Source organism: Lissotriton helveticus, chromosome 1_1 (genome assembly GCF_964261635.1).
Source record: "Lissotriton helveticus chromosome 1_1, aLisHel1.1, whole genome shotgun sequence".
In the NCBI taxonomy this organism is placed as follows: domain Eukaryota; kingdom Metazoa; phylum Chordata; class Amphibia; order Caudata; family Salamandridae; genus Lissotriton; species Lissotriton helveticus.
The window spans coordinates 773155947-773182781 of NC_136057.1; the positions used below are offsets into that span (position 1 = coordinate 773155947).

The 26835-nt window shown below is 48.0% G+C and overlaps 1 protein-coding gene across 6 annotated transcripts in view; it reads left to right on the top strand.

The window, feature by feature from the left end:
• ASZ1 (ankyrin repeat, SAM and basic leucine zipper domain containing 1) overlaps positions 1 to 26835 on the top strand; it is a 2002188-nt gene that overhangs the window by 1020449 nt on the left and 954904 nt on the right. For all 6 annotated transcript variants that reach the window (XM_078674339.1, XM_078674340.1, XM_078674338.1 and 3 more), the window contains one exon: positions 7784 to 7917. In XM_078674339.1, the coding sequence (XP_078530465.1) occupies positions 7784 to 7917 (134 nt within the window). The remainder of the gene's footprint in view (positions 1 to 7783; positions 7918 to 26835) is intronic.

Sequence of the window (26835 nt, forward strand, 5' to 3'; positions counted from 1 at the left end):
TTACAAATCACTGCGTTTATTAAAGTGCTTCCCTAACAGCAAAGGCTTTGATTTAATTAACCATATGTACCGTTCCATTACGCCAGACCCGCCCGCATGCCTATTAGGCTATGTTACAGCAATCCCCGATGCCAGTCGCCGCGTAGTGGCGATGTTGCTGCTGTTGGCAAAGCGTAGGGTGGTTAAACCAGCACCATTAGCTAACACGCTGATGCAGCACACTGCCAAACACACTTGACCAGGGGCGGTGGGTGAGATTTTAAAGTGGTGGGGCGGAAAGTGATTGTCATACAGCACCGTTGCGAGCGAGCGCAGCGACGAGCCCGATCCCCAGAAGGGGGGTTTGGGGGGGGGGGGGTTACCCCCCACCCCGAGAAAATTTTGAAGAAAAATCGTGCATTTTCAAGCAAATTTGAGAAAGCAGGAAGGTTAATAAAGCAATTGTGAAAGTGCAGTTATTACATTAATAGATGGCATAACATAGGTAGCTGCTTATTCAGTATAACCACAGAGCTTCATACATTCCGCCCTATTATGCTCAGGTGCTGAATTCAGACTATAAGACTTTCATGGAAATCTCAGCTCTAAGAGTAGAAGAAGTTGCACAGCAGTGTAATGGTTGCCAGGCTCGTTCCGCAGGAGCGCCAGGAACTTGAAGAAAAGTCCACCGTCTTCCCCTACGGCCTTCCGACTCTATAAGACTGTAGAGTAACGAATGGCACACCAGGGGAAAACAGGGAAACAATGTACATCTCCAACAGCTCCCCTTCCCACAAAATGACTGCTTAAATACAGCCGTATTGCCTCCTGCCTCTCTGTGCCATAGTGGTTGCTGGAGGCACTGAAAGAGACACTGCTTGAGGGCCTGGAGAGTGACCAGATACATAGCCCTAACTCCCATGTAAAAAAATATATAGCATCAGTTTCCTTACCTTTCTTTAACACTGGTGTTTGCTGGGTTGTAGCCGGGATGAAAGAGCAGCAAAGGAGGTTGGGGTCCTCTTGTTGTTTGCTGATAAACCTGTCAGTAATCAAAGTACAACGTATAAGGTGCAGTGCAATAATATGAAGAAAAGGATAGTTTTGCGGGTTTGCTGCACACTTTTTAATAGATTTACTTCGTTATTTTGTACTTTTACACTTCTTAACACTGTCTGGGCATTGGGTGCACCTCAGTAATACTGTTCAATTCCCAAATATAACGATAAACAGAAAGGTGACCGCGCAAAAGTCCTACTACTGCGAGGAATCACGTGCAGATGCGTTTTTAGTAACTTTGGAACTGTTTTACCTAGAAACAAATATTTATTGGTCAAACTCTGCCGATTATGTAACAGATGATGGATTATGAGGCAAATGGAGCAAATCTATAAATATGCTAACATTGCTGCAGCCGCACAGTCACATAATTCCAGTGGGTTGTCAGTTAGCAGGCCCCACTGTAAGTGAACCACACATCAAGTGGAATCTCTAACGTTCATGCACCAATCTCTGCAATTCCGTACTGCCACCATATCAAGTGTGGCCCCCTCGAACCTTGAGTCTTCGGTTCAGAACTTTGATAGGCATGTAAGATGCTAAGAAGCACAACATCTGCCTGACAATGAAATGCCACCATGTTTCTGACTGTTAACTGCACGTTTACAGAGGAGCTGGCGCAGCCCCATCTCTTTGCATTTCTGAGAAGTGATACCAATGAAATTACCAATTTAGTAATTAAAAGTAAAGCATGCCTGTTGATTAAAAATTCGTACATACGATTAAAACAGTAATTGCTACCAGAAACGTTTTTCCAGTGACTAATGACTGAATTAATGTTGAACTTTTCCATGGTTCCTCGAGCTTACACAGCCAGAGAGGAGCAATGTCAGAGATTGAATGGTATAGATAGAGCCGTCAATGTGAAAAGAATTAGAAACAAATCAAGCAAGGAAAAGAGGAACAGAGAAAAGCAGGAAGGATGGAGGGAAGAGAAACAGGGAAATTTCAAGAGACAAAAGGAATCGGAGGGAGCATAGGGGGGAAAAGGAAGGGAGGAAGGATGATTTGAAGGAATGATTAAAACAAGTAAGGAAGAATGTAAGGACATAAGGAAAGGGAAAATAAGGGGGAGGAGGGATAAGAAGACAAGGAAACTGTGGATGAGACACATAAAGACATTAAAATATCTTCCTCGCATATAAATTACATACAACATTATTATAAAACAGAATCAGTCATTTCATCCCAAACACTATATCTGCCATAATTCTATAACAACTGTAGACAGTGCACAATATGTTACACAAGATTAAAATGCAATGGTAGCATCATTTGGATGATCTATCCCCTTTGTTGACGCCCTGGTCTGCGTTATCAATTAAAGAAACGTCAATACGGAAAAGACCACACAAATGCTATCAGGGTTGCACAGATGAAATGATACCCTGTCCCGTCATAATCTCCATACTGTTTGTTATCGAGATAAGATGTTTGATGGATGTTAAAAGAGTTTTCTTCCAAAAGTCCTTGTGAGTTAGGCACGGCACTCTCAACTCGGTGCTCATTGCAACAGGGAGACTCGCCCGAGACCTGAACATTATCCGTAAAACTGAAGCCTAATCTTCAGTCTGAATGCTCTGGCGTTTGGGTGTGCTACCTATGTTAACATTGTTATTTAAATTCAAAAACAACAAACAGCAAATACGGTACATTAGCTGAAATACATAGTGGCAGTAGAGGCACACTGTAAAGATGCGTGGCCGTGAGGTGCACAGAAAAGATAGCATCCGTTTATTTGCACCTGAAGAAAATGAGCAGTGATAAGCAAATATGAGCTGCAATTAAGGAGTGAAGATTCTTTCTATATATGTGCAGTGGCGTCACTAGGGTTGGTGTCACCCGGTGCGGGTAACTCATGGTGTCACCCCCTCACGACTTGCCGCATGGACTCGAGTCTCGGCAATGACGCTGAACATCCTGTGATTCTACGCAAGTAACTTAATCTCCCCGTGCCTATCAAAAAATGAATGTGTCTTCATGTAATGCAACTGGTGCTATGTAAAGCACTCTGATACCCGATTCGGGTCAAGTACGTGCTATATAAAACTCTGTATGATATCCGATTCGGGTCAAGTTTGTGCTATATAAAACTCTGTAAAATAAAAAAATAAAATGTAATATTGCTTAACCTGTAGTCTGTCGGCTTCCACCCCCCCACCCCCCTGCTCATACCTGTGCAAGCCGGTACTGGGTCTAACTCGTGAATGCACAGTACCATAGCTGCCAAGGTGTCCGATTGCTAACGTGTGACATTTTCATAATTGAAGTGTAATTATGAGTGACATTCAACGACTATGAGTGACACTTTCTAGCAAGCAAAATCAAGCAATGAAGAAGTGCAAAACATATAAATAACAGACATCACACGAATTTGGGCAACGAAAAACTCAGATCTTAAAACTGCTGTAAAGTGGTAGAAATGGAAGGGCACTAACCTAGTAAAAAGCAGTAGCTCACAGATAATCATCATAAAATACAATTTTGTGAACGTGTGGTTCATGTTCTTTCCTTCCTTCTCCCCTTTTATCCTCTTTCTTGCTTTTTCCCTCCTTCCCATTGTCGCATTTTCCTCTCTAGTAAACTTTTTCTTTCTCTTTCCTTACTCAAAAGGTAACAGAGGTAAAACGGGTTAGCCATGTGGCATCATTTGGGATCAAAGCGTGCATGATGTTACTTACGCTACCCCAGACGTTTGGACTGACACTTTATAAAGCTAACTTTCTCTGTATGCTAATAGCACCAAGAGGCATTATTGATCCAGAGCCCCTGTGCTGGCGTCTCTGGAGGTCGAAAGGGCGCCGTAAACTGCCATTGACCCTGGCTGACTTTAGCACCCCATTCGGGACACAAGCACAGATGTCCACGTGCAGCTATCAATGTATAATTGGTCTAGTAGTTACTGCCAGACAAGGTGATCAGGAAGGTGCAGCTAAACCTGCTCAAGCAATGTACTGAAAAAAAAAAACGTCTCTGGAGCGTCCGGCAACGAAGCACTTTCCTGGCTCCATTCATTAATTGTATTGCCCCTTTTCTGCATTCTTGGCCACGGTGCCCTGCCCCACTCACTTTAAGTATAGATAGGTCAGTTGCCCTCGCTGCCTGCACCCTTCGACCGCTGGTGTGTGAAAGCTGCTGCCTGCTATAGCATACGCTCTAATTATGTTTTGAAAGGTACAGGTGTTGGCGATTGTGCATTTAAACTTGTAGAGCAGCAAATAAAACAAAATGCTGCACAACCATTTAACGTGCCCCCAAACAGCCCCCACTTTGGTGTAATATCGGCGAAAACACCGTCCTGTGCATAAGACCCAGCAAGGCCTGCAGGCAGCCAACATAAACTAAAGCAGAAACCACTGACCCGCACAGTAACTGGCCTCTCGGGACTCCGGCAGTTCACATATGGAGAAGGCATGTCACTTTTTTTTCTTGCACTTCTTTGTCTCGAACCTAAGTTTGTCCTTTCTGCAATTGTGCGGGAAGCCATTCGAGATAGTAACTGGTCTGCCAGATAGGCAGAGGTGTCAGTCGAGATGGCTTCGTAGATAATGCTGCTAGTCTTGAAGGTGGGAGGAGCTTGCAATTGGAGCCAGTGAAGTTCTGTTAAGATGATGATAGAGGGCTCATAGGTTTTTTCAGGCCCTTTACCTTGCATGCTATGGTCCCACAGAAGAGCCAATGTAGAGTTTTGGAGGCTGCAGAGCAAGACTTTGCCGAGATCTGAATGCAAAAGTACAAGACCTTGAATGACAGCACTGAGGTCCCTTTCTGGTGGATGATTTTACACTCTATAGCAGAGAGAGCTATCACCAAGGCATTTGAAGTGTTTAAAGGTGAGATCAATTTCACAAGTACACTGAGTGAAAGTTACTGCCGGCCGGGGTAATACCGCGCAAGCATCACAGCACGACTACCCTTCCGCCCCCTAAGCATAGTTATTCAACTGGAGTACTGTCTTGGAATATTTGTTGGACAGTCTCCATCCCTGGCATTTGCAATTCGGGGCGGCGGTGACTCGGCAGCGCCCGAGGCCACTCAGGTGCCATGCTGCTGAAATTAATGATGCTGCCCGTGAGAATTACAGTATTCCTGCTGTGTTTTTATTACACAGCGAGCCAGAGCAGCGTAACCAGATTGGTGTCACCCCATGATGGGGTGACACCCGGTGCGGTCCGCACCCCCCTCGGTTACAATTTACCTTCATGGAATATTTAGCAACGTTGTTAAACACTAGGATATTTCTGCCTTTATACGAGGTCTCACAGCATTCCTTCCTGTGTGAAGGGACTCGTTCAATCATATTGGCAGTAATCCACACCAAACTTCCAATAATCCATGTAAACAGGTACTCCGTGTTACTTGTTGAACTTATGAAACACAAGAGGACATTATGCCTCATTTAAGGAAATGAAGAGGCAGGCTGTGGTTACGGAGAAGCAAGTCAACATTAACCTGGGATTACCAGAAGGAAAACGATCAGCTGTCCGTGACTGTAATCCCTCAACTTGACAGGCCCTTAAAATATTCACATTTATAATCCTGGAAGCTTGGCCGTGGCACAACAGGGAACGGGGGTTTACGATAAAACACACACTCACATACAATGTTACTGCCAGAAGGAAAACTGCAACCAGTCAAGAGGATGCGAGCCAAGCAAGGCCTCGCGTCCCCCAGATATGCCTCATGAAACCTTCACTGTGAGCTGCGGCCTTAATTAAAGCGAAAAAGTCCTACCAAAGCATTCAACAGAAATATAGCTTGGTGGAATGAGAGCGAACTGAAAGCCTGCTAAAAACACTCATATTGCAGTCTAGGTGGGGTTCCGAGTGCTGTCGCCGCTGATTTATGCAGCCCCGTTAGACATGTTAAATATAGTAATAAGGCCCCAAGCGCGACCTGGCTGCACACCGTCCGTCACTTACTTTTTTCGAAGTCAGTCAGCCCGCCGGCGACTCGATGCCTGGATTGATGATTGATGACGTCGTCGATTATTAGTCACTCTCAGAGTAGAGTTAGAGTAGTCGTCTAGTCGACTCAAATAATTGCACAGCACAATGTCTCTCTCTGTCTCTCTAAGCTGCTCACGTGGTGAGTCGCGATGAGACAGAGAGAGCCCCCACCCCCACTTGCAACTTAACTAAGTAATACACCGCGCGCACGTCCCCGAATCGGAATGGCCATGGCCAATCACTGAATGGCTTCACATGCTGAAGTCACAGTGATTGGCCATGTCCATGAAGGGCCTGGCATCCAATAGTGGATTGCCTGTCCTTCAGCGCGGTGGACCAGCCAATCCTGGCGCTGCATAAGCGCCAGGATTGGCTAGGGGGGCACACAGACTCCCCGCCCTGGCGCGGCGCCTTCTCAATCAACGGGTTAAAGACGCACCCCCCCTGGGCCCCTTCTTCGGTCCGTGCTGGTCAATTCAATTGACGGTAACGCGCATGCGCGGGCAAGTTTCTGCCCTGAATGCCTCATGCGCAGGCAGCAGAGTCCAACTCGAGTCGCAGGTGTTTGTTGTTATTATTTGTTACCCAGGTTACCAGGCCAGCCCCACCCCCTGCGCACTCCCGATTACATCGTGTCTGTCCCGATCCCGATCCCGATTCCGAAGCGCTGTGCTGCGCTTCATTTTAGATGCTCTCTCTGACTCTGAGTCTCTTGTGACTGTCGCAGCTGCAGGTGCGTCCACCAGGCTTAGTGGGGCTACGCCCCTACACCCCAATGGACGCACCGCTGCTGCACTTGACTGAGTACTGGCACTTCATGCACCTCGCGAGCCGCGCACATGACATTTGGGCCCCTCTGATGACATATCTCTGCCAACTGGACGACCCCGGTGAACATATTAGCTCCCCAACGTGCACTATCCTGAGAGCCCGCTTGTAGCAGCCTCAATACTCTATGCATATGGCCACACCCTGTGATAATCTACGCTATATACGCTTCTGGCAGTATGAATTGCACACCGATAGCTTTACTGTGGTATAAAGTGCTATAAATATGCAACTATGACTGCACATTTTGTGTTAAGGGTATTCCTATCGAGCAGACCTTGCCACATGGATCGCAGGAATGCTTTACACATAGCATTGTTGGTTATTAATAATAATAATAATAATAATTAAAAATGCTCTTCAACCGCGTTTTTCTATAAGACCATGAAGAGAAAGAGGGAGAAGTTAAGGATTTTTAGGGAGCAGGAAACGGACGAAAAGATGTATCCTTGGAACTTTGCAAAAGTTAAGAAGTGTAGCAATCCAGGTGGATGTCGTCAAAATCTTGAGGCAGCAGATAAGCTCAATTCACAATTTGTTATATTGGCACAGGGTATAGAAATGCCCTCTTTCCCCTACATAGTCTCTAGTGTGACTGTGTTAATTGGAGATACATTGCTGTAGTGGGTGTGCGCGGTGAGATGGGCATCCACCACACAGCAGCTGTACTGAACCCATCATACTCCTTTCATATAAGCCATCTAATGTCGATGAGACAGCGATGAGCTTTTAGATGGAAAGATTAGGTAAGTTTATTTTAGGCACCCTTAAGTTCATTATTGTTATAAATAAGATACTAGTCTAAACAATCATGCTGGCAGAAGATGGTAGCATCTTTAGAAATGAAGAAGACAGTTACGTTTCTTTGCTTTGTCCATTTGAAGTTCTATTTCCCTGCAAATGGGCTATTTTGTAAATGTTTTAAAATTGTCATAGATCATATTTTACGATTATTGGTCTCTTTTCAGCTTTTCAGTATGCTTTCGTTATCTAAATTATCTTCAAATGCTATAAACGGAAGGTTCAACAATGTGACTAAAGAGGAAGCAATTTATAAATACTTGAGAGCTGTACCAGATGGTAGATGTGACCAACGCATCAGGTAAGGAAAATTATATAGCGTTTCAGATTTTCAAAGTAATTTTTTCAATAAGCCTTTTCATAATTTGATTTGTACAATATTTATTTCTTTAATCTGTTTAAAATGTAATCGCGCTGTGGGGACGTTAATAAAAAAAAAAGAACTTCCGCGAAACATGGTGGCTTTTTATATTCATTTCCTTACAATACAGTGACCGGCAGAAATGTTATAACATACGGTATCATAACACAAGTGTACTGTTTTCTGGGATATACAGAGACCAGACTGTGCCATCTTCTTCCAGACAATGAGATACACCCTCTCTGAAAAGATAAGCTTATATTATGACAAACATTTTCAAAAATATTTTAATAAGCCTTGAAAAAGCCCACTGGATTATGCGCAAAAGAGTAAAATACCTTTGGCTGATTTTAATTAAAATACATTTGAACGATTGCTCATAAGTGTCAAATTTCTTAATTCATAAAGAAAAATAAAGGACTTTGTGCATTATAACGTTAATATTTCCATGGACTCCAGCATAAAAAGATAAAGGCGAATAATAATCAAACTCTTGAAACACTAATGAATTAACACATCTACAACTGCAAGAACTATGGGTTAAATGACTGGTAAGAGTCCTGTTGTAAATTCACTGAAGATAGATATTGACAACAATTCCTAAGGCTTAAAGGTTTACTGAACCTGTAATGCCTAATTTGATTCTCCTATTGTAGGAAAGAATATTTGATTATTGTAAGTACGAAGTCGCAGTTACATTACACATTTTCCCACTACAAAGATAAGGTCTCTCCCAGTGACACAAACGTCGTACTTCAAATACTTGAACTCCTCAGAAATGGGCAACATTGGGGAAGGTTCCATACACCTCAAAACCACGCTTTAATATTTAAGATTACCGGATATGCTTGCTTTCCAAGCCCAAGAGAAAATCTCCATCTCTCTCTCAACTCTGCTTACCAGGGACAAGCCCTTTCTATGATAGGGGTGCAGTTTATTTCTGAGAATGGTATGACCGGGGCAAGATCAGTGGGGTTTCTTATCTTTCAGCTCAACATCTTCACAAATACGATAAAAGAATAGATAGAATTGTATGAGATTGCTAAACCCTTTCCCAACCTAGACCTCACTCTTGGCCTTTATCTCAGTCCTTCCGACTGTAGTCTGTGTTAGCAAACAAACTGAGAGAATGTAGATGGATGAAGCTGGAACCACAGAGCTCCACTGTAGTCCACTATTAGTCAAGAAAGTTGGAGTTGTGTTTTATGTGTTTCGACTTTGAGCCATTTATTTGGGAGAGTGGCCATTTAATTGACAACTCTGAATAAAGTGAGTCCCTGAGAAATGGTGTAGTGTGGATGTCTTTTCAGAAGCAGCTGTTCAGAGATTGTTACTGGCACTCTTGAATATGACCCGCCTTCTCCACCTGCTGAATTTGCAGACTTAAACCTTGGCTGATCTGATTTCCACTGGTTCTTCACTCTTAAGTGAAAAGTTTTTAATTCATGTATTTTTGTTACTCAAGTGAAATTACATTGCTCAACCCAGATAAATGTGTACTTCATAACTCGGAAAGATGCTAAATAATCAACTCTCTGAATTTTTGGAGCAGCGCAAGCTTCTGCATCCCAGTCAGTCCAGGGTCCGTCCCCAGCATAGTACTGAGGCACCAATGCTAAAAGTATCAGACCATATTAAGCTGTCTTTGGATCAAGAGCGGAATGCTGCTTTGATTTTACTTCATCTTTTGCCGGCACGTCCAGGTTCCGTCCCCAGCATAGAACTGAGACACCACATTGCTAGGAGTATCAAACCATATTAAGCTGTCCTTGGATCAAGGAAAGAGCTGCATCTTTGTTCTCCCCCTCTTAAGACCCAGGGTGTGTCTGGGGATGTCAGAGTCCTCCCCTGTTTGCTCCACCTCTAGGTCCTGTATCGCCTTCTTTAACTTCACCATAGCCGCCCCCCTGTCTTTTTTATGTCCCACCATTGGGGAGAGTGCCTGCCCCCTGACCATCACCTTAAAGGCTTCCCATAGGATTTGTAATGCTTCACAGTATGCATCAGCCCTTTTTTAACCTCGGTGACTTTTTAGTATGAGGGGTACATCGAGATGATCTTCCAGGGATGTGGCGCACCCATACTGTAGGTCAGCCATATCGGGAAATGGTCTGAGATACCTCTCGCTGGGTCACACCTCACATAAATTTGCCACTTGGTCGGCCGGGGTGAGAATGAAGTCTATTCTTGAGAGACTATTGTGTTCTCCCGAGTGGAATGTGTAGTGTTATGTATCCGGGTTGTGAGTTCGCCACACATCGGCGAGTCCCATGGCAGTAAGGTAGTCAGAGAATCGAGAGTGTCTGTGTGGTGGGCATCGTGGGGGGAAAATGATCCCTCCGATCACACAATGTTGTGTTAAAGTCCTCTCCTGTCAGGAGCTCTCCTTTTGGGGACCCCAGCAACACTTTGTCCAGGTCTGCGAAGGTTATGTTTTGCAGTGTTGGGGGAACATACACCATCAAAATAGTCAGTCTTCCCTTCCCATATGCCTGATACAGCTGCTCATCTTCCCTGTGTATCCTACCAGGTTTGTTCCACCTCCAGAGGGAAATGTTTCCAACTCCTCTGGACCCTGAGGTAAACCAAGCATGGGCCACTAGTTTAGATCTCCATTGGTCTAGTGCTCTACATGTGTTGCACACTAGGTGGATTTCCTGCAACCAGACTACGTTCGGGGGGGTGTTGTTTGACGTACTGGAGCACTAGCTCTTGTTATAATTTGTCCCCCACACCATTAACATTCCAGGACAGTTGCCACAATCCTGTAGTGGTCATGGATTCAGCCATATTTCGTCTGATAGTCCCCTCCATTGGTCCGCTGTCCCGGAGGTCGGGCCCGGAATAGTGATCCTATACTTGGCTCAGCCATGTCGCTGTGTGTCCTGTATTAGCTCAACTGCCGCCGTTTTCAACCAATCAAACAATTCATAACTAAATGAGAGTGCATTCCCTTCCCTCCCCATTCCCCCGTCCTCTTGGTCTCTGAAAGACTGTTCCTCAACACTGAAAAATATGGACTAACCCCCCCCTTCTACCTTCCTGCAGTATGGGTTGTGAACTACCCGTATCCCCAACTCTGCAAAGTGCCTGTCGTCCCACCCCAATCTGAACTGTGGAGGACTATGGCCCTGCCATTTCACCCACTGCCCCTCCCTTAGCTATTGATGAACTAGAAAGTGTTACCAACATATCAAAACAGCAGCCTCTTATTGCAAAGATGCAGTCCCCATCTGCACCACCTAAAAAGGAGTGAGACTGTAGTTGAGGGTTCTCCATGAGCCCGAAGTACATGGGGCCACATCCACCATCCAGTTTTCAATCACTGTAATGCCGATAGCCCCTGTTAGTTACTCAACCGTCCCAAAAAGTAGAGTAGTGAGTTATACATTGCCCATCATTCCATTTGGCGCAGCTGGCAACATAGGTTCGCTACTCTGTGTGTTTTGCAGGTCTCTTTGTCTGCCTGTACCTTTGCGAAGCATGGAGTACTTCACTCCCTTGTCTCGCAGCACTTTTTTAACTTCTAAGAAACTTCTCCTTTGCCTCTGGACCTTCATAGTAAGATCTGGGAAGAAAGTAATCGTGCTATTTTCATATGGCACCAGAGGAGTGCTACGAACTGTCTGTAGTATAGCATCCCAGTCGCAAAAATAAAAAAATCGGGCCAGAATCCGCTTCCTTGGGGTCCCGGGTTTTGGTTGTCCCCCAGGGGACCCGGTGTGCCTTTTCTACTGAGAAAAATCAAGATAGGCCACATAGCCGCAAGTGATTCTCTACCAGGTCTCCAACGAAGAGGTCCGCCGAAGGCCCTTCCGCACATTCAGAGACACCAAATATGCGTATGTTTCATCGCAATCTGTCCTCATGCTCATTGAGTTTGTCCTTCAGCAGTTTACTTTTGGCTTGCAGTTTGTTCACTTGTTTCATTAGTACTTCTGTGTCTGCCTGAAGATCAACCGTTGTGGCCTCCACTTCCTTAACTCTAGTGCCTATATTTCGGAGGTCCGCTTTAATGTGCGAGACCTCAGTTGTGACTGACTGCATTCGTGTTTCTAGTGATGTACGTACTTTACTTATGGCCACCATGACATCTTGGAGTGTGAGGTCCACCTCCTCCGGCGGTGGCTGGGCTCGAGGGGCAGAGATTGGTCTCTGCAATCATCAGCCGTCTCCTGACTTCTATGCATCGTGAATCTGTTTAGCTTGGTTGGGTATGTGCCGCACATTCCTTTTCCACCTGTCATCCTGGTTAATCGTTGTGATTGGGGGAAACGATGCAAGGACACCGGGCCCTTTGAGGTAATCAACGTTGCCTGTCTGTGGACTGTCAATACTCGAGGCGGCTTGTCTGGGCTCTTGCTCTGTGGCAGGCTGCCCCTCTCACTCCTGGCCCCCAACACCAGCCACCGTGGGGAACATGAGGGGCTCTACTTCCATGGGGGTGCCTCTCCTTACTCCAATGGTCGTGCTGCAGCCTCTCGAGTTGGGCTGGCCATTGACTCCTTTTGCTCACCTTAGGCCCCGGCCGACTCACATAGGTAGGCTGCTCACTTTTTTCCACCTCACTGTCTTCTAGAAATGCTCACGCCTCACCGGGCCCCATGGTCGCACAACAGAGGCCAGGCGCTACACTGTCAGTTCCTCAGGTAAAGGGATAATGCGTCAGATTATGTGGGATTTATACAATGGGTTGCGGGAGCCCCTCTAGTGAGCGGCCATCTTCCACGCCCATGTCATTCTTGTGTCTACGGAGTGAACATGGAGAGTATGGTATCTCAAACTTCTGAACTGAGCATTGGTCCTCCAATCAGGCTGCCCCTTTGGAGGGGGGGGGGGGTCCACTTATGGACATCATTTAAGGTTCCCCTGGAATGTCCCTTGTGATCCCTGGCACTGCCTTTGCAACCGCTTGTGTCAGCAGTGACAAAATCAGTGCCAGGAACAGAAGCAGCTCGTCGTTATGGACGTATGTGGGGACTTCACTCCCCTTCTTTTTTTGTTAAAAAATGTATTATACTAATAGTGAATATTACATTATTTACTATTAGTTTAATAAAAAATGTAGTACACATAACTGGAATATGACTTTTCCCTGCAGCGTAGGTAAGTTAAAATACTTTTAAATGTATGTTGTTTGTATGCTTGCAGTTTTGAGTGTGTTTGTGTAAGAGTGTGTGTATGTGTGAATACGTGTGTATGTGTGAGTGAAGGTCAAAGGGCACGTTAAGTCAATTCCGCTACCCCAGGCATTTTGGTGCATTGACCTCCATGGATCTACTGTCACAGCTGCAGGGCATGCTCCTATACCCGACCCTGGGCATATTCCGTCTTCAAGCATGGAGATTAAGCGGTAGCAATTGACAGTCTTTGACCTTCCTGCAGAAGTCTGTGATGTCATTCCTGTGATGTCATCCCTCAACCTAGACAGTATACGCCTGCCATTGGGACAAATTTGTGGCTTGGCATGCTACCAACATTTTTTTATATATATATTTTAATTGATAGAAGAAAAACAAGAGGAAATAATACACATATCTGGTATCATACAATAGAGTACATTACAAAGGTGAGTAGGCGAATAAACCAATGTGGTAAAATCAATGCACGGAGTACAAGACGTCAACGTTAGCAGGTATGTGAAAGAAGAAAAATAGTACGATCAACAACCCCGTTGAACTGATGCCTTCAAGGCCTGTCCACCCACGAATCAGGATTATTAAGACCAGAGTAGACACCCAGATATGTGAAAAAGATACTCAGGATAAGCAACCCACCTCTCGTATAAAAAGGGAAAGGAAAGAAAAAGGCCTTAGAACTAAACAAAGACAATACAAACCCCCCCCCCCATTCTCCCCTCCCTGCACCCCTGCAATGGCTACGGCCTGACCCCACTAGCAGTGTGCCAGTCGCCCAACAACTAAGACCTAAAAGAAGGAAAAGAGTGGAGGAGGAGATATCATACAGGCTCCCGGTCTCCCCTACCCCCCGCCAGAAGCAAACTACCCCTAAATATAGTCAAAACATTGTGAAAGCAGCAATTACAAGCCAAACAAACCGGGTAAGTTTATAAAAAACGCCCGACTCCCGCATCATTATAGGCTGCAAGTCCCGTATCAAATGAAGCCTTTATATCAAGCCCAGACGACCAAACTCATCCCTGGCCCTTCCGATCTTTTGTGCGAGCTCTCTCCTCTCGAACCGCCGTCTCGACAGGAGAATCAAAACATTCGAGAAAATCAAAACCGGTACTGTAGGATCGAATCCAAACTTTTAGTACTCGAACTCCACAAATCAAACGGAGATATCTGTCCACCAACAGTAAGTCACGAGAACGTAGTTGAACCAACTGGGAGGAGAAGAATGATAAATCAATCCAATAGGCACTGAGAACGTTATCCAGGAGTATAAGATCGGCTGTGTCCATCTTGGGCGGTATCGCCATTGAGTATGATGACGTTTTGGTAGTCCCAAGCTCGCAGGTTGTTGTTCGGGAGCTGACAAAAAACACCAGATCTGGTTTCCGCACGGGGCCCTCTGTCTCAGGCAAGACCTGCTGTGCGAGTAACACAGCGTGTTTCGAATCTGGCAAAGGGTCGGAGTCCGGTCTCAAACACATATTTTCTGCTGTTACGACCATTTTGTGGATGATGGCGGTGACCTGCGAGTGAAGCGCCCCAATGGCGGCCATTACGGTCTGCAGCAACGGCGTACATTCCACCCGCTCCATCTCCTCTCGCGAAGCGACAGATCAGATCTTTAACCCCGGAGGTCGACTACTCCGGGGGATAAGGCACGAGTGGGGCGGACGGTAACAGTGAGCACTCGTCAATCTCGTGATCTCTACACCGTCGCCGCCAGCGAGGATCCAGACCCGTCTACCCCGGGGGCTCAGCAGGGTCTTCGGGCAACGGACCCCCGTCTACAGCTACAGGTGCATTTTGCCGCCGTACCCTTGGCATCAACCTGACCACAGTACCACCATCCACACCGTTCAGGATATTCTCCATTTCGGGAGACCGGACGCCGCCCAAGTCCCGCGGCCGATGTTGTTCAACTCCAACCCGGATGGGTCAGAAATCGAGGCCCCGGCTTCCACGCTGGGTTAGGCAGAGAATGAAACACGGCGTAGCTTCACCATTCGAGACGATAAAAATATCGGGATTGCACCTTTAGGCTCAGCAACACTTCAGCCACATGGGAGTCTGGTGCGAATTCAGGATCGATATCAGGATTTATCAGCTACTGGCGGAGGTCGGCGGAGCCGGGAGCGTATGCGGCCATCTTGGTTGCTGGCGTAGCTCCTCCTCTAAAATCCGCTACCAAAAATGTTGATCTCTTTTTGCACCTTTGTCCTCCGAGGTGGTGGTGGTGTTCTTTTGTTAGGCTGACAAGCCTATGCTCTGGGCACAGTTAAAGGGTACCTTTCGGCCAGATCAACTTTCTTGTGGTTGCCGTATTAGTTCTACCTGCTCAAGTCACCTGTTGTGACCTGTTTTCTCAAAGGTCTCTAACACACTTCCCTCTAAACAGCTCATCATGCCTCAATGGGGCCAGAACTTGGTTTTGACTTTTTTGATGTGCTTGTCATTCAAGCCTATGCATAACTGCCTTTTGTGTCTTTTGACTTTCAAAACAGCCTTTCTGGTGGCCATTACATAGGCCTGAAGGGTTATTGAACTACAAGCACTCTCCTTACAGGGTTTGTTCCCCAGATAAACTGGTTTGTGAATAGGGGCTTCTTTCTCACCGAAAGAGGGGACACCCTATAACGTAGGCCAGACCATCACTCTGCCAGCCTTCCATGCTACACTTTACCCTTCCAGAAAAGAGACGACACCTCCTTGACCCTAAAAGAGCATTATTGTTTGTCATCGATCATCCCAAAGAGTTCTAGATAAACAATCAACTCTTCGTTTGGCTTGTCGGGGCAAAGAAAGGAAAAGCTAGCAAAATAGGACCATTTCAAAATGAATGGTGTTCTGCATTAAAATCTGCTACACGCTGGCCAAAAAGCAACACCCTGAGGCCTTGCATTCTCAGTCTCGCCAAGGCTGCGACCACTGCATTTGCTCGCAGAGCTGTTGTCCTGTGAGGCTGAAACTTGGGTGTGGCTGCACACGTTTACCCACCACTACTGCCTTTGCAATCAGGTTCTTCTTAACTGGCACTTGGCCCGTTCAGTCCTCCAGGACTTCCGGGTCTAAATCTGTTTGCAGACCCACCTCCAGGGAGTCATTGTTGCGGTATCTGTTCTGAGGTAAGGAATCTTCAGCTGGAAGTCTCCATCAGATGAACAAGTTTCTTACTTTTTTTTTTTTTAAGAAATTTATTTTATCATTCCCATTCTAGTTTCAGGAGTTTACATACAACCATTAACTACAGTCATCTCCATTGTAAGTTTAGACATAGTACAATTTGATCGAATACACTTTGTAGACGCCATACATTCTTCAAGCCCCATGATTCTTACCCCACCTCCCTTCTTCTTCCTCCCCCCTTCCCCCTCACATGGCGGTTCACAAATATTTCCCCGGAAGTCATTCCATTTCCCCCATATTCTCATCCATTTTTTGGGACATCCCCGATGGGTGTAAACTGCTTTTTCAGGTACCATAGCTTTGTCCATATCGTTTTTGCCATTGCAGCAGCGTGGGCTACATCCTGGATCCCCAGTTCTGTAGTAGGGGATATCTGTGTATAGTCATAATCTAGTGAAAATAGTCCCGCCCATGTGCTTGGACCCTGGAGCAATCAACAATAATCTCTTATGGTGTTGAAAAATGCAGAACTGCACAGACACGTAAGAGAGAATTTAAAGACAGATAATGCAGCCTATATCCACAGGCTACACTGTCCAGTACTTCAACTAGAGATTCTACCAAAAATCCACAAACAGCACAGCCTGTCCAGATTTCTCCACAGAGAAAACCTTGCCTTAACAGCAAAACCCTCTGGAATGATAGAGAGGAAGAAATGGACAGACAAGCCCCATAGGCTGCCAATATGTGGCTCAGAACAGGATACTGTGCCTTTAAGAGAACTTTCCAGAACTTCACAGTATCCCAGAATGCACTGCAGGTCCCTTTTACTTTCAGTTCTTTTTTCCGGCTCCTGCAAGCAGGACCCTGGAGCATTGAGCTCTCCCTTTTCAAGGGTTTATTGGTGATTTTTCACTTTTTCAAGTTATTTGAGTGCTTTTCTGAAGTACTTTGGTGTTTTTCTTCCTTGTGTGTATTTTGGTGCACTCTTTGATTGTCAATATGCCTGCATTATTTGACAAATGCCCAGAGTGCTCCAGGAAGAAGGCCAAATCGGACCCACACGAGGTCTGTATCATCTATCTTCCCTCATCTCATGTCCCAGAGGAGTGTGACATTTGTCAGGGCTTCTCTAGCAGGACCCTGAGGGATAGGATGAAGATCAGGCTTCAGGGCCTGGAGGACAGAAGACTGAAGGCGCAAGGTGGATCTGGAGGGGCTTCTTCTGCCCGTGCTGAGGCCTCTGAGGGCCTCCCCAGAGGCAGGAAGACCAGCAAGCGTGCCCACTCTCCGTCTGGGTCGATTGCACCGACCACGACGTCGAGAGGGATGACTACGGTCTGTTCCCTGTCTCCCCAGGGCTCTGGGGCGAAGCGCCTTCGACACTCGACGTCGAGGGAGTTGCACAGACCGCCGTCGAAGTCTCCTGTGACTATTTCAGATTCGACGTCGAGTGATCGACGTCGAAGGGCCCGGCGTCGGCGCTCGCCGTCGAGGCGACACCGCCGTCGGCGCAGGGGAATAGATAGTCGTCAAGGGGAACCTCGTCGTCGAGGAGTGGACCGACGTCGAGGCGGAAGAGGTCGCCGTCGAGGCGGAAGAGGTCGCCGTCGAGGTCGCCGTCGAGACGGACGAGATCGCCGTCGAGGCGCAAGAGGTCGCCGTCGAGGCGGTTGAGATCGCCGTCGAGGCACGGGAGGTCGCCGTCGAGGCGGACGAGGTCGCCGTCGAGGCATGGAAGACGGTCGACGCCGAGGAAGAGACGCTCGACGTTGAGGGGCCGACGCTCGCCGTCTGGTCACCGTTCTTCGACGTCGAAGAAGCTGGAGAAGAGGCCTGATGCCATGGGAGGCTCGCAAACGTCCCAGGCTGGTGGTGGATCACCGGGCTCGGTGTAATCCGAGGTGTATACGCCTTCGCAAGTTACCGTTGCCGAGGGGTCTCCCTCCGAGGGCTCCTACCCCTCCTCCTTTGCCTCCGCTTCCGCAACCTGTACCTCGACCTCAAGTGCCAGAGAAGCCGCCTCCGGTTCCTCCGAGGTCGGCTTCATTACCCAGGTTTCCGACCCCTCCCAAAGGGACTCCTAGGCCGCAGGCCCCGGCCAAACCTAAGACGCCCGCTCCGGTGGAACCGGCGGATCGTCCGAGGCCCAGGAAGTCAAGATCACGCTCCGGACGGAGAGGAAGATCTAGGAGTCTGCACATATCCTCCACTAGATCTAGACATCGCCGTAGGAGGCGAGGATCCAGGTCCCGCACGGACTCCTCCAGGACACGATCCTATTCGCCGACCTTGTCGGATTCCCCGGGGACAAGGGTGTCAGCACGTTCCAGGAGGTTCTCCTGAGGGGGGCGACAAAGTTAGGCATCACGGTGACGGCTCCTACACCTACGACGTCCGTGATATTTGAGACACTTCACAAGAAGCATTTGTCTCGTCCCCTGCTGCCGTTAGTGCCTGGTTTGGTGGAACCTGCGGAGGAGCTGTTCCATACGCCAGCGGTGGTGAAGGCCGCTCCCTCCCGACTTCTGAAGAAGTACAGGGCCCCGGATTCGGACCCAGCTTTCCTGCGAATGGATCCAGTACCCGACTCTTTTATAGTGACGGCGGCCAGGAAGTTACCCTCTACCTCCCCGTCCTCCACCGTGCCGCCTGATAAGGAAAGCCGATGGATCGACTCGCCTGGGAGGAAGGCTTGTGGGACTGCTTCCACTACCATGAAAGCCTCCAGCGATTCGGCTTTGCTGGGGCGGTACGACCGTGCCCTGTGGGATTCCCTGCAACAGTTCACGGACCTTCTGCCACGAGACAAGAGGGAGGACTTCCTCGAGATCCTTAAGGAAGGGATGCTGGTTTCAAACCAGGTCATCAGCGCGGCTGCGGATATCTCTCTGTTGGGGGCCCATGGGTACTGTCATGGGATCAACCAGCGCCGTCATGCTTGGCTCAGGCTTACGTCACTGAAGCCGGAGGCCCAGCAGCGGGTGGCCAATCTGCCGTTTTCAGGTGAAACACTGTTCGGAAAACATGCCGATGATTAGATGGCCCGCATGAAGGCGGAGGCAGAGACCCTGACGGCGGTGGGCTTGGAGAAGCCCAAGGAAAAGAAGTCCTACCGACCGTTCCAGAGACGGTTCGGTGCAGAGGGCGAGGACAGTCTTCCGGACAGCAGCAGCAACAACAGCAGCAGTTCTGGAGACCCTTCCAGAAGCGCCAGAAGGGTAGAGGTGGACAACAGTCCTCTACAGCTAACAAAGGCCCGGCCGGGTCTCGACCCTGAGCGGTTACTTCCCCTTCATCTGTTACCCGCTCCGGTGGGGGGGAAGCGTTCAATTTTTTCTGGCAGAGTGGAGAAAAATTACTCAGGGCAAGTGGGTGCTGAATATTGTTTGCAATGGATACAGTCTTCGGTTTACCAGCCCTCCTCCATCGATTCCTCCGGTCAGCTCGCAGTATCAACTGCGCGAGCTCCAGGCGGAGGCCGACATCCTGTTAAGGAAAAGGGCGATAGAAGACGTACCTCTGTCTCAAAGAGGAAGAGGTCTGTACTCCTGGTTCTTTCTGGTCCGCAAGAAGGACAAGAACGAGTTCAGGCCCATTCTGGACTTGCGACAGGCAAACAAGTGGATTTGCAGAGAAACGTTTCGCATGCTGTCGTTGCATCAGATTTATCCTCGGTTGCAACGGGGAGACTGGCTATGTGCAATAGACCTACAGGATGCGTACTTCCATGTGCCCATTGCACTCAAACACAGGAAGTTCCTGCGATTTCAAGTCTGCACCAATCAGTATCAGTACACGGTACTTCCATTCGGGCTGAAGTCTGCGCCCAGGACTTTCTCGAAGTGCATGGCAGTGGTAGCGGCACACCTGAGGAAGAACAAGATGTTTGTCTACCCGTACCTGGACGATTGGTTGATCAAGGCCTCCTCCTTCTCGGAAGCTCAAGCGCACTTCCAGAAGACGTGCGTTCTATTGAACAAGCTGGGGTTGCACATCAACATGTCCAAGTCTGTCCCGACTCCGGTCCAGTGCATTCAGTACTTGGGAGCCACCATCGATACGATGTCAGCAAGCGTGTCTCCTTCGGAGGAGCGACGATTATCACTCCTTCGGAAGGCTCAGGCTCTTATGACCACTCCATCTACAACAGTGAGGAAGGTGTCTTCTCTACTGGGATCAATGGTCTCTTGTAGCTTCCTGACGCCACATGCGCGGCTGCACATGAGACCGCTGCAGGAGTGCTTGGAGGATCAGTGGGGCCAGAGGAGAGGATCGTGGGACGACGAGATACGACTGTCTCGGCATGCTCTTCAGTCTCTGAAGTGGTGGTGTTCAGCGGAGAATCTCCTCAGAGGAGTTCCCTTCCACAAGGACATTCCCACTCAGACTATCGTGACGGATGCTTCTCTCCAGGGCTGGGGAGCGCACTCCGGAGATTTACAGATTCAAGGGACGTGGTCCCCGACGGAGTCCACGTACCACATCAATTTCCTGGAACTCAGAGCTGTTCACTTGGCACTGAAAGCCTTTCTCCCGTCCTTCCAGACCAACTCTCTGCTTGTACAGACGGACAATACGACCACGATGTATTACCTCAACAAGCAGGGGGGTTCGAGATCACGCACCCTGTCGCAGGAGGCGCAGGCGATCTGGCACTGGCTTCTGGCCCGAGGACTGACGATAACGGCCACCCATCTGCCAGGTGTGCAGAATGTTCAGGCAGACGCACTGAGCAGACTGATTCAGGAAAACCACGAATGGGTCATAAACGACGAAGTACTAGGAGAAGTCTTCGCAAGGTGGGGAACTCCAGACGTAGATCTGTTCGCCACCGCAGAAAACAGCAAATGCCGAGACTTCGCCTCCAGGTACTACCAGCCGGGGACACTGGGGAATGCGTTATGGATCAACTGGTCGAACAGCTTTCTGTACGCTTTTCCACCCATTCCCCTGATTCCGACGGTTCTCATCAAGCTGTCCCAGTCCAGGGCGCGGATGATACGGATTGCCCCGGAATGGCCCAGGCAGTGGTGGTTCACAGACCTGCTTCACTGGTCTCTCCTTCCTCACATGAAGTTGCCGTGCAGGCCGGACCTTCTCACGAAGTTCGGGGGGCAGATGTTGCACCCCAACCTCTCGTCTTTGAGTTTGGCTTCATGGCTCCTGAGATAGTGCAATATGGCCATCTTAATCTCCCTGAAGATTGCATGGACATACTGAAGGAGGCTAAGCGACCTTCCACTAGGACTTCTTATGCTTACAAGTGGAAGAGGTTTTGTATCTGGTGCAAGTTCAAGAACTATGACCCGACGACATGTAAGGAAGATGTTATCCTTCCATACCTTCTACATCTGGCGCAGTCTGGCCTTAATGTCCATTCCATTAAGGTCCATCTGGCTGCTTTGACTGCCTACAGGAAAGGCCCTTCACAGACTTCCTTCTGCCAGATCTCTGTGATCAAAGACTTTTTGGAAGGATTGAAGAAAGTGTTTCCTCCTGTCAGGCTTCCTTCGCCTTCATGGGAACTGAATGTGGTGCTGCCCAGGTTGATGAAGGAGCCTTTTGAACCTATTCATAAGGCTTCGTTGCAGCACCTGTCCTGGAAGGCGGCGTTCCTCGTGGCCATTACATCGGCCCGCAGGGTGAGTGAAATTCAGGCGTTGTGTTGCCAAGAACCTTATACTGTATTTCATGCTGCGAAGGTTGTTATGCGTACTCACCCTAAGTTTCTTCCCAAGGTTATTTCTGGTTTTCATGTCAACCAGACTATAACTTTGCCTATGTTTTTTCAGAATCCTTCATCTCCAGCGGAAAGGTCTTTACATTCCCTGGATGTTCGGAGGGTGTTGAAGTTTTATCTGGATAAAACCAAAGATATTCGTAGGTCGGACCAATTGTTTATCAATTATGGATCAGTCAGGACCTACCTCTAAGCAGTCCATCTCGAGGTGGATTGTGTCCTGCATACAATTGTGTTACCAAAAAGCTTATCAGACCTTAGGGGGTAAACCTAAGGCTCATTCCACCAGGGGCAAAGCTGCCACGACTGCTTTGCTCCGTAATGTTCCAATTGCAGAAATCTGCAAGGCGGCCACTTGAAAGTCGGTTCATACCTTTGCTAAGCATTACTGCCTGGACACTGATGCCAGAGCAGACGCTCAGGTTGGGCAGGCTTCGCTGCGAAATCTGTTCGCACAATAGTGGTGTTATTTCTCGTTTCTCCACCGCCGCTTTGGTGTGGGGATGGGCTTGCCATTCTATTCACTAGATTATGACTATACACAGATATCCCCTACTACAGAAGGAGTAGTTTCTGTCCTGTAACTCCAGTTCTGTAGTAGGGGTATCTCTGTTATAGTCATAAGCGCCCGCCCTCCTCCCCGGTGGAGAGAGATATTCATGTAAGGAATGCTACAGGTCTGGCGTGTTACGCCTTCAAAAAGAACTGAAAGTAAAAGGGACCTGCAGTGCATTCTGGGATACTGTGAAGTTCTGGAAAGTTCTCTTAAAGGCACAGTATCCTGTTCTGAGCCACATAATGGCAGCCTATGGGGCTTGTCTGTCCAGATCCTCCTCTCTATCATTCCAGAGGGTTTTTGCTGCTGAAGCAAGGGAAATCTGTACAGACTTTGCTGTTTTGTGAATTTTTTTGGTGGAATTTCTAGTTGAAGTACTGGACAGTGTAGCCTGTGTTATAGGCTGCATTATCTGTCTTTAATTCTCTCTTAAGTGTCTGTGCAGGTCTGCATTTTTCCACACTTTAAGAGCTTATTTTTGATTGCTCCGGGGTCCACGCACATGGGCGGGACTATTCACTAGATTATGACTATACCAGAGATACCCCTACTACAGAACTGGAGTTACAGGACAGAAACTTCTCCATCTTTAGAAGGGTTTCTCCAATTATTATGGGGTTGATGATTCTTTTAGGGGGGGTAAAAAAAACCTAATGGTAGTATATTTATCCCTATAGCATCCACTGTTGTTATCCCCCACTCTCAATATTTCGTTAACCAAAAGTGGTGAACTAAATGTCAGGACTATACAATCTCCTGTGAGGAGTTTTTCTCGCGACCCCATCCAGCGTACACGCCTTACCATCTTAAAGTTCTGAAAGATATCTCTATGGAGTCCCACCCTACTGCTCAGCCAATTTAGTGACTTAATCTTAAGTGATGTCCATGTTTCCTCAGTGGGTGATTCATTGTTGGGGACATTACCCAGAACGATGATGTAGGGGGTAGCTTGTGGGGGCAAGTCTAAATGCGTACCCGGTGCCGATATATCATCCTTTTGAGCCTTTGGAATATAGACTCGCTTGGGCTCAGACAGAATGTGTGCGGATTGAGAGATGCGTGGGTTTGTTTGTGGGGTGGCTATCTTTTTACTAGATGTACTTTTCACTGCTTCTGAAAAGGATTGGGTCTTTTTTCCTATTGAGGATTTATTTACTGGAATAGTCTGTGAAGCAGTTTCTGGATAAGGAGATTTGGTTTTAGTTGTTCCTTTTCTAAGTGGAGAATGTGCAATTTCTATGTGTGTTGACAAATTAGAGGAATACTCAGTATTTGTGTTGGGCTTAATGTTTTATGTGAAATACTCAGTTTACTTTTTTTATTTTCCATTCTTAATGTTAACTGATCCAGCCTCAATCTTAAGTACATATCTAGTCGCTCCACTAGGGATGTCAGGATTTGAATGTTGGGCTTACAATCACAATGACTTATTATCCTAGCCTTCTGGTTCGCTGGGGTTTTTTGCCGGTCTGCCCGTTTTTTCCCTTGATTTGAATATTTTAGTGATTTTTTTCTGTTTTGGGGGGAATGTATTATAATTGGGATTACATAATTCTGGGTATCAGCTATTCCATTACCACTTTGTTTCTTTTGCTTTTTTTGGGGAGGTTGTGTGGGAGAATAATGAGTGATCTGTTCTAGATCATCAGTCAGGTTGAATACAGCCATTTACTTGGAGTGGGTTTTTCCCCCTGAAGTCAATAAGTGAGTAGTCTCTTTTATGGGGGAATCTTGACTAAGTCTTGATGATGCTCCCCCAGTTGACTCCTCTACAGATAAGATCTGTTTGTCTAAAGCACCTACAGCACCTGTTGGATAATCTAATATGGTTTGCTGGGTATCTATGCTGCTCTTCGTGCCCTTTGGGCTTACCAATTTCCTTTTACCCATATTTTCTTACATGTGATATCTATCTTACTATCTTACAATCTGCTATGTTCCTAAATGGAAAGCCTAGAGAGTGGGCCCAGCCCAGCCTCCTCTGGGCTGCGACGCGTCCCGCACCGCGGTGGTCTGCGGCTGATTATGTAGGGGCGGGGGGCGTGTCTCTCGCCTCTCGCGAGACTGCGCTGCCCGCTGGGATGGGAAGTCCTGGGCAGCGCGCGGTCTGCAGGGCAGAGGTAACGAGACACGGAAGATGGAGCAACCCCACAGTCCAAAATCTCACCAACAGGTCAGCCAAAGTTCCTCAGGGCTTTAAAAGACACCAAAATCACCTCCTAGAGTGTTCAATAGTATTTAGCATCCCGCGCCGCGGTGGTCTGCGGGTGATTATGTAGGGTCGGGGCGGGGAGCGTGTCTTTGGCCTCTCGCGAGACCGCGCTGCCCGCTGGGATGGGAAGATCTGGGCAGCGCGCGGGGCAGAGGGAACGAGACACGGAAGATGGAGCAACCCCACAGTCCAAAATCTCACCAACAGGTCAGCCAAAGTTCCTCAGGGCTTTAAAAGACACCAAAATCACCTCCTGGAGTGTTCAATAGTATTTAGCGTCCCGCGCCGCGGTGGTCTGCGGCTGATAATGTAGGGCCGGGGTGGGGAGCGTGTCTCTGGCCTCTCGCGAGACCGCGCCCGCTGGGATGGGAAGTCCTGGGCAGCGCGCTGTCCGCGGGGCAGAGGGAACGAGACACGGAAGATGGAGCAACCCCACAGTCCAAAATCTCACCAACAGGTCAGCCAAAGTTCCTCAGGGCTTTAAAAGACACCAAAATCACCTCCTGGAGTGTTCAATCGTATTTAGCGTCCATTGAGACCTACAAAAGGCTCTAGCCTCAGTCTGAGTCTTTGAGGGGAGGGGCTCCCAATCCAGAATGGTGTCAATCTTAGGTTGTAGGGGCACCACCTGGCCACTTCCTATCTGGTGCCATAAGTACACCATAGACCCCTGCCTTATCTGCCACTTACTGGCCTTGATAGTGAGGCCTGCCCTCTGCAGTGCCTTCAACACTTCCCAGAGGAGGTGTAAGTGATCTTGGCAGCAGCAACTGAACACTAATGGCATCCAGTTAGGCGGCACTGAAATACTTCAGCCTAGACAACATCTGGTTGATGAACCTCTGAGGGCATAACCCGGAACTGGTAGTGCCCCTCTGGCGTTGAAAATGCAGACCTCTCTTTGGCCCCAGTGGTCAAGGAAATCTGCCAGTACCCAGACATTAAATCAAACATACTGAGGCGCTTGACAGCTCCCAGATGATCTATGAGCTCATCAGCTCAGGGGATGGGATGCCCACCTGCCTTAGTGACGCCGTTAAGCTTACGGTAGTCCACACAGAATCGCAGCTCAGGTGTGGCACCGAGTGCAGCAACCTCTGGGAGCAAGACCACTGGGCTGACCCAAGGACTGTTGGAGGGCTCTATCACCCCTAAGGCCAGCATCTTGAAAACGTCTTACTTGATGCTGGCTTTGACCCTGTCAGTCAACCTGTAAATGTTATGCTTCACAGGTAGACTCAGGTGGACTATCCCCAGTGTCCACATTGTGGGTACACCACAGGCGGCTGTCACTCTGCTGTTAAAGGGTCAGTGCAGGAGAGAGGTTCACACTCTTCACTTACCCATCTTGCTCCTTGACAGACAGAAGGTCAGGAAGAGGCTTACTTCCCTCTTCCACCCCATCACCTGTTGCCAAGAGCATATTCACTTCAGACATCTCAAAGTAAGGTATGAGGCGGTTCACATTTAGGATCCTTAAATTGTTCCTGGAAAGTCTGCAAGTTCACCGGATAGGTGACATCACTGTTGTGCTCCACCACCTCAAAAGGCCCACTCCACTTGTCCTGGAGAGCACGCAGCACCCTGGGGTTCATGCCCCACACTTTTGGCCTGGCTGAAACTCAACCAGAGTGGCATTCTGGTCATACCAGCTTTTCATGTCCTCTTTGCTTTTTTCTAGGTTCACCTGAGCAAACTTCCTGAAGCACACAGTTTAGTTTCTGAAGGCCAGCATGTAACTAAACACATACTGGTGGGGCTTCCTAGGAGCTTGCTCCTAGCCTTCTTTTGCCAAACCCGAGGCTGAACCCCAGTACCTTCTGCGGTGCCTTCCTGTAAGCAAAGAGGAGGCATGGCAAGAGGACGTCCCACTTAAGCCTCATGGAGTATGAGCGACTCCCAATCATGACTTTCAGTGTTGATTTGAATATCCTAACCAACACATTACATTGGGGGTGGTAAGGTGTGGTGAACTTGTGGGTTACACCACACTCCTCCCGCAGAGACTTCATATACCTGGCTATGAAGTTGGTACTTCGGTCAGATACCACCTACTTAGGGAAACCCAAGCGGGAAAAGACTCCCA